This window comes from Crocodylus porosus, unplaced genomic scaffold (assembly GCF_001723895.1).
Source record: "Crocodylus porosus isolate Cpor-Errol unplaced genomic scaffold, CroPor_comp1, whole genome shotgun sequence".
Lineage (NCBI taxonomy): Eukaryota > Metazoa > Chordata > Crocodylia > Crocodylidae > Crocodylus > Crocodylus porosus.
Window position 1 is genome coordinate 9,683,637 of NW_017728927.1, and position 7,829 is coordinate 9,691,465.

The 7,829-nt window shown below is 57.0% G+C and overlaps 2 protein-coding genes across 2 annotated transcripts; one reads left to right on the forward strand and one right to left on the reverse strand.

The window, feature by feature from the left end:
* Window positions 1-6: 6 nt before the first annotated feature.
* RASD1 (ras related dexamethasone induced 1) lies at window positions 7-2,301 on the forward strand. The gene is made up of 2 exons (XM_019541957.1): window positions 7-321; window positions 1,115-2,301. The coding sequence occupies exons 1-2, from the start codon at window positions 36-38 to the stop codon at window positions 1,663-1,665; spliced, it is 837 nt and encodes a 278-aa protein (XP_019397502.1). The 5' UTR covers window positions 7-35; the 3' UTR covers window positions 1,666-2,301.
* A 2,998-nt stretch (window positions 2,302-5,299) lies between these two features.
* Window positions 5,300-6,633, reverse strand: MED9 (mediator complex subunit 9). Its single transcript, XM_019541958.1, has one exon. It carries the CDS (start codon window positions 6,298-6,300, stop codon window positions 5,809-5,811), a length of 492 nt encoding a protein of 163 aa, XP_019397503.1. The 5' UTR covers window positions 6,301-6,633; the 3' UTR covers window positions 5,300-5,808.
* Between the last annotated feature and the right edge of the window lie 1,196 nt (window positions 6,634-7,829).

A 7,829-nucleotide genomic window follows, 5' to 3' on the forward strand; every position in this document is an offset into this window, starting at 1 on the left:
CCGCTCCTGCCGCCCGCGCCGCGCCCGGCCCCCTCATGCGCCTGGCCACCATGATCAAGAAGCTGTGCCCCGGCGAGCCCGAGCTGAGCATCCCGGCCAAGAACTGCTACCGCATGGTGGTGCTGGGCTCGTCCAAGGTGGGCAAGACGGCCATCGTGTCGCGCTTCCTGACGGGCCGCTTCGAGGAGCAGTACACGCCCACCATCGAGGACTTCCACCGCAAGTTCTACAGCATCCGCGGCGAGGTCTACCAGCTCGACATCCTGGACACGTCGGGCAACCACCCCTTCCCCGCCATGCGCCGCCTCTCCATCCTCACAGGTAGGGGCCGGAGCCCGCTGGCCAGGCGCGGGGGGCGGCCCGGGGAGGTCCCTGCTCAGCTGGCAAGGGACCCGGGCGGGAACCCGCAGCCCTGAGGCCACCTGTGAGCTCCGGGCTCAGCCTGCGAGGGACCCGGAGGGGAAATCACAGCCCCCGGGTCACTTGGAAACTCCTCGCCCAGTTCGCAAGGGACCCAGAAGGGGAATCGCAGCCCTGCTGAGTCTCTGGCAAACTCCTGGCTTCGCTGCAAGGGACCCCAGCGGGAAGCCGCAGCCCCGAGGTCACCTGCGAGCTCCTCGCCGGGTTTGCCGGGGACCCGGAGGGGAAGAAGGTGCAGCCCTGAGGTCTCCGGCAAACTCCGGCGCACAAAGGATCCAGAGGGGAAGTCGCAGCCGGCTCCTCACCTGCTTTGCAAGAAACCTCCAGCCCTGAGCTGGCTTGCAAGAGACCCCGGGAAAGTGGCACTTCTAAGGGGTGGCAGCTTTGTGCGCGTGCTGATGCACCAGATTGGGGCGGCGGGCAGCCCCGGGCGTGCGGAGCTGGGTGTGGGGGTGGCACAGGAGCCCGAAGCCAAGGGAGGCAGGGGAAGTGGGTGCCGGCTTTGCAGAGCTCAGGCAGCAGCCGAGCCCGCGGGGGCTCCAGCCAGAGGGATCAGGGTCTAGTTTGCAATGAGAGGAGCAAAATCCTGGGAGCCAAAGTGCCAGGCAGGTGGGCACCGGGACTGGGTGACAGCACTGCCCTCCTTCCCTGCCTAGCTCTAACGCTCCATCCTCTTTTGCCCCCTGTCCCACAGGAGACGTGTTCATCCTGGTGTTCAGCCTGGACAACCGGGACTCCTTCGAGGAGGTGCAGCGCCTGAAGCAGCAGATCCTGGAGACCAAGTCGTGCCTGAAGAACAAGACCAAGGAGAACGTGGACGTGCCCCTGGTCATCTGTGGCAACAAGGGGGACCGCGACTTCTACCGGGAGGTGGAGTCCCGCGAGATCGAGCAGCTGGTGGGCGAAGACCCCAAGAAGTGCGCTTACTTCGAGATCTCGGCCAAGAAGAACAGCAGCCTGGACCAGATGTTCCAGGCCCTCTTTGCCATGGCCAAGCTGCCCAGCGAGATGAGCCCCGACCTGCACCGCAAGGTCTCGGTGCAGTACTGCGACATGCTGCACAAGAAGACTCTCAAGGGCAAAAAGCTGCTAAAAGAAGGGGCAGGGGGCAGCAACGGGGAAGCCTACGGCATCTTGGCCCCCTTCGCCCGCCGGCCCAGCGTGCACAGCGACCTCATGTACATCCGGGAGAAGGCCATCGGGGGTGCACAGGCCAAGGACAAGGATCGCTGTGTCATCAGCTAGGAGCCCTTTTCCCAGCTCCCCCCCAGATCCAAGAAATGGGGGGTGGGTGAATAGCTTTGTTTCATAATGAACTGGCTGCCCAGGGAGGCAAAGCGGCATCTGCCCCAGGGTGGGGCAGGGAACCTCTGTCTCCTTCCCCTAAGGGACGATTTTCATCTGGTCCCTCCCACATTTTTTTATTTCGGTGGGGTTAGGGGGGCTGCTGCTGGAGCCTCTTCCGCAACGGGGGAGAGGCCGAGGAGGATTATGGAGAGCAGCCTGATGTGACGGGCTGGGAAATGGAAAGAAGCCGTCTCCAGTGCGTCTTCCTGAGTTGCCCGGCGCTGAGCAATACCTTGCCTTCGCTCTATGGAAGAGACCTGGGGAGAAGGGGGTGGAAAGGACTTGAAAATCCAGCCTGCGTGAACACTTCCCAGGGACTGTGCTGTGTGGCTGTGTGCATTTGTGTGTGCAGAATCCACCCCTGCGTTCCTGCGGACACCTGGCAGGTCCCCCCGCTGTCCGCTCACCCGAGCAGAGGGCAGGGTGGCGGGGGGGGGTCACAAACGGACTTTTGTTTACATTTGTCTTGTCTGATTTGCAAAAAAAGAAAAAGGGAAAAAAAAGAAAAAAAGCATTTGTTTTTTATATATAAAAGATATAGGCACTTTATGTATGGTATCTGTTTGTCCTGGACATGAACAAAATCTTATCCAAGTGTTTTTACAGTGAGTGACACTCAGTGTTTTATTTTTTCTACAGAATAAAAAGCTTTTTAAAATGAAATTCTGCCCTGCCTCTGTCTCTGCTTCCTCACTGGGGTTTCTTAACATCCTGGAAGCCCACTGCTTTCCCCTATGGGGGGTATGAAAAAATCCCGTGCTAACCAAGCGATCCACAGTGTGAGCGACTTTAAGATGCCCGCCCCTATCAAAACACGCGTCCGCCCCAGGACAAAGATCCCCGCTGTCGAAAGCGTGCGAAGAGATCTCGCCGAGGCAGCCGAAGGATGACGGGGACAGGTGAACAGCCCGGCTCAACCAAACCGGCTAAAACTTTTTGCTCTGGCACTGAACCGTCCAGAGTGACCTCTGTCAGGCAGTCAGAAAACTGACATTAAGGATTCGAGTCCCTGTGTTGGTGGTCACAAATAACCCGCTGGTTGGGGCAAAATGCCAGCAACGGCCCATTTTCACAACTAAGTCAATGACTCCCCCGTCATCCTGGTTTGTCCCCCTTACGTACGCAGCTGAACAGTGACTAGCTTTGCAATAAAAATCTCCTGTTCAGATCAGGCATGCAATTCCCCCCCACACTTTGCAGCGTGGAATAAAAAAGGGAAACTACTTCCAATCATTTCACTTGTGTCAGAGACTGTGTTTTTTTACTGATTAGCCTTACAGGTATGACTTGAGAGTCCTGGAAGTGAACGGGGAAAGGGAGGGGAGGAAACCCATTCTTTTTTTTTTCATATTGTTGACTCTGGATTTGATGCCAGGTTTCAGAGCTGTTGCACCCAGGAGTGGCCACTGGTCTCGATGCCCTAGAAACGGGGTTGTATGTTTAGTTAGTGTCCCCTCCCTCCCCCGCCAGCAACAGGGATTAGATGCATCACTTGAAAGTAAAAGGAAATTGGCTTTTGAGATCACAACAATTATTGGGAAATTGAGGCATTGTGTGAAATAACCCTTTTTTTTCATTTGGACACCAACTAGATACCAAGTCGATGGAGTCACTTTGCATTGCAATCCCCCCAGGGCAAAATGTCTTCGGTATTATATTTGCTTTTTCCGTCCCGTCAGTCGGTGCTGGGGCATCGCTGGAATGCCTAGTGAAAAATAAAGCGAGTTTCATTCATGAGAAACAGATGAGGAATTTATTGATCTTGGGAAAGAGTTGACAGAAATATCCTGCCCGTCATCACCAGTCCTCCCTTTGCTTTGCCTGTTCTAGTGCCGTGTTTCACTGAGACGAGGGAGGTTTCTCCACCTTGTCGCCTTCCCCAAGCAGTGGCCATTTTATTATACACAGGCTGCAGAACGATTTGTAGGCTAAGGGTTATCTGAAGCAGCCCAGCACCATGTCCCTGCTCTTGCTGGTTCCCAGAGAAAGACCCTCACCTGTCTTCACCAAGCTGCTCCCCGTTTCCCTGGAGCTTTGTGTTCTTTGAAAATCAAACCTGCCACATGGGCTGGGGCCCAGCCAACGTGCTGCACACCAGCTGGGCACCGTGCAAGCACAAAACGCTGAAATGCTTTTATTCATCCATCAGAACCAATGCCCTGCACCCCATCACACCAGCAAAGGGCCTTTAGCTCCGTTTCTCATGAGAGCGGCGTGCGGTGACTGATCAGGAAACTCAGAGCCGCAGCTCAGCTCCCCATGCTCTATTTCTGCCTTCATGCAACGCAATGCTCAGCCTCCGGCTCATGCAAAGGGCCGTATTCTGCCCTCTGTAACATTCATGGACACCCTCCAGGATGGAGTCTTGTCCCTGGTGTCACTGCACTGAAGCCAAGGTGCTCAGGATTAGACCCACTCGGACCAGGCCAGGTAACAGAAGGGAACCAAGGGTATAGGACTGATCCGTGTGGTCTCTCTGCACTTGTGAAGCAGCCAGTGACCCAAACCCCTTTTGCACGTGCCCCCGGTCTCTGGCCTTCCTGGGGTTTCACTCTCAAGCCACGTCCCTCCTGCTTTATTACACCGGGTTGAAATGCAGCTGAGTTTGCCACTGAGCACAGTGAGAAGCCCAGGACTAGGGAGCGAGACCTGGTACAGCCAGGTGCTGTGCAAACTGGTCCCAGCCCTGCTGGGACACCTGCGGTGGTCCAGGCCTGGCTCTTCTCCAGCAGGCACTAGCAGCTGTGCTGACCCGAGTGACACTTTGATATCGCAGAGCAAAGCTCAGGTTGGGAGGGGCGCTCCCATGGCTGATTCCACACTTGGGACCCAAGCACTGATCCTTCAAACCATTCCTCACCAGCTGAAGGGGCTTCAAAAAAGCCCCACTCCAGAGTAGCTGTTGCACCAGACAGCTGCACTGCCCCCCGCAGCCAGCTCCTAGGGATGAATTTGGCCTGGATGTAGTGCTGAATGGCAGGGCCCCCCCCTTCCCACCTAGCTCAAAGTGCCTTGCCTCTGAGCTGATTTAACCAAGCAGGGAGCAAGAATCCTGAGAGCAGCCAGACCCAGGGGCGTGCTCTGGGAACCCATCTCCATCCAAGGACACCGGGAAGCCCTCGCCTCAGAGCTGGGCTGGACTCTGCTCTTGGCCCCGCAGCGCGCTCCCTTGCAGCCTGCTCTGGGCTGACAGCAGAGGAGCAGGGAGCAGACTCCAGCCCTGCACAAAGCAACTGCCCTGTGATGCTGCTCAGCCCCCCGCCCCACCACTGCTCATGCACGTCCAGGCTCCATAGCTGGGAATTCAGCAGGAGGGTCCATCCCCCTTTGCCCCATCTCAAATTCCAGCCCCCCAGGAGCTGCACGGGATGGGTGAAATGGCTCCATAAGCTGGACCCAGTCTGCACCGGGTACCCCCGCCCTCCCGCTCAGAAAAGCACCATGAAGACGTGCCAGCCTGGACAGCTTTCCCAGCCTTTCAAAGTCGTGCCCACGTTTTGCCCTCGCCCACTCAGTAACCAGGCAAGAGCCATTCAGAGCGTAGGAATCTTTACTGGGACCCCTACGGGGACAAAACATCCTCTACAGAAGCAGCCCCTCTCTCCCAAGAGGCCCCTACTGCATACACACGCGGGGAATGGTTGTCCCAGGTGCCGGGGACTCTTGATGCTCCTCTCAGCATTCGACTGCTTCGGCAGAGGCAGAGCTGAGCAAAGTGGCAGCACGCGCACCCTATGCCCAGGGGAAACTGTTCGACACAGAAAAGATAACCCCCAGCTCATTTACTCCTGCAGTGAGGGGGGCGGGGGGAGCACAAGGCTTTCTGTCTGCCTGCATTAGTGGGGAAAAAGGGAACAGGAATAGGTATCAATACACACAGTCCCAGGGCAGATCAAAGCAAACCCACGTCTGCCACCGTGCTACAGTACAGCATGTTCTCCAGGCTCCCTGTCCCCAAGCAGCCGGCACTTGGTAGCGGCAAGGCAGGAGAGCAGGGAAGCAGGGAGAAGGTCCCGGCTCAGGGGAGCTGTCGCTTCCCGTCTACTCCTTGGGGATTTCGAACATACAGAGGCTCTTGTATTTCTGCAGCAGCTCGTTCTTGGTCCGGACCTGCTCCCGCAGGTTGTGCAGTTGCTGCTGCTGCTGCTCGGGGCTCACGCCGATGCCGGGCATGGTGCTGATCATCTTCCTCATCTCCTGGAATTTGGTCTTCAGCTCATTCAGCACCTGGTGGACATCCTGGCTGTCCTTGTCCATGCTGCGGGGGAGAGGAGGAGAGAACCGAGGCTCACGTCTCACCTCAGAGACCCATGGGGCTACCCCCCACACACTACAGCCTCCCACTGCAGCTCCCTGGTCGTGGGGTCCAACCCCTCCAGGCAGCCTGGGAAGAGGGGCACACCCACAGCAGGCAAACGGGCACAGTGAACGATTACGTTTTTCCTTGTTTGGGGCAATCCGGATGAAGTGAGGGACTCCTGGAGGTGCTGACCTGCTCTTGGACTGGGTCTTGTTACACACGCATGTGCACATGCGCTCTGGAAGTTAATCACAAGAGGTCTCCTCCAGGCTGACACCTATGATCCATGCCCACAGCTCACTCCTTTTGGTGCATTTTGTCCAGCTGGGATAAAACTACTGAGAGGGCCCAAGGTAGGGAAGGAACTAGACTAGCCTAGCTCTGCTAGCACCCTTTGCCCCTCACCTCTATTTAGTGGGCGCACAGCTCTTGAAACAGGGCTCCAACCTCCCCTGGGGTGGGGAAGGAGGGGGGGTGTTTGCACCAAATACAGATAACGTAGTGCAAGAGCATCACCAGGAGCTGAGAGACAATTGGCCCCACACTGCCTTCGGCTAAAAATACCCTCCTTGAACTCAACATAAAAAGAGCACTAGAAAAAACCCCAAGGTTTCACAAATGACTCCCTCCCTCTCCCTGGGGACACTGCTTGGCCCTGCTCCAAACGCGCAGCCCCTCGCCCCTCCAACTGCTCCGCTTCACACTGCAGTCGCCTTGGCGCCGACTGCTCATTAGCGTCTGCTCTGGCATTGTTCGTGCCAATAAAAGCCTCACCTGGATTGGAGCAACAGCCACACAAAGCCGTTGCTAAATAGGTGCGGCAAGGGTTTTAAGGGCCTTTGAAAGCCAGGACCCATTCACTAGTAAGCTCTAAAAATAAAGGCTACTTGGCATCATGGGGGTGGTGAGGACTCAGGGGACAATGACGCAGCCTGGAGTGAAATTTTGGCCCAGATGGTGCTGGTTTCTTTGGAGCAGCTGAGTCAGAGGGAACAAACGGGTACTCCTGCCTGAGAAGTACTATCCAAGAGCTATCCTGGCAACAGCAGGTCACCTCACTACTTACTTCCCATCAGCCATGGCTGCTGTTGGATTGCCGAGGTGTCATGCGGCTGCTGGGTCTCAGCCCAGCTGCCAGAGGCAAACGGGCTCGTTGCAAAAGCCACCCCGCATGACTGGCCCCAACTGGCTCCCACCTGGGCAAGGAGGTCAAAGATGACCCTTAATATGATTCCTTCTCCCATGCCCGTCTCCGGTCCTTTGCCACGTGACGGCAAACAGCGTCCCCTGCTCTGAGAGCCAGCCTGGAGCACCCTTGTCCCACGATGTCCAGACTGAGAGCAAGTAAGGCTCTGCCCTGTGCTGCCTTCAGGCTGTAAAGTCTTTGGGGCTGGGACTCCCTACCTGTGCAACAGGTCTGAGGCCAAGCTGCCCATCAGCACAAAACCAAGAGGGCCCGACTCTTTTACACACCAGCCCCCTACCTGGCCACATTAGGGCTCCTTTGTGCCGCAGGAAGGGTGGGAAGAAGCGATTACGTAAGGGAAAATCAGGCCTGTGATGTATCGCAAGGGGAGTACACTAGTCCCCGCTGACACCGGTGTAAAGCACCTGAGCGGGGCTGTGTTCGAGAGCTGGCAATGCTGCCCTCGGTACTCCCTGTTCCTGTATGCATGCACAACTTCTGTGCCAGGGCTGCCCAGCCAGGCATGAACACGCACAGGCTGCACTGGCAAGGAGGATGCCAAGGCCAGCCACCATC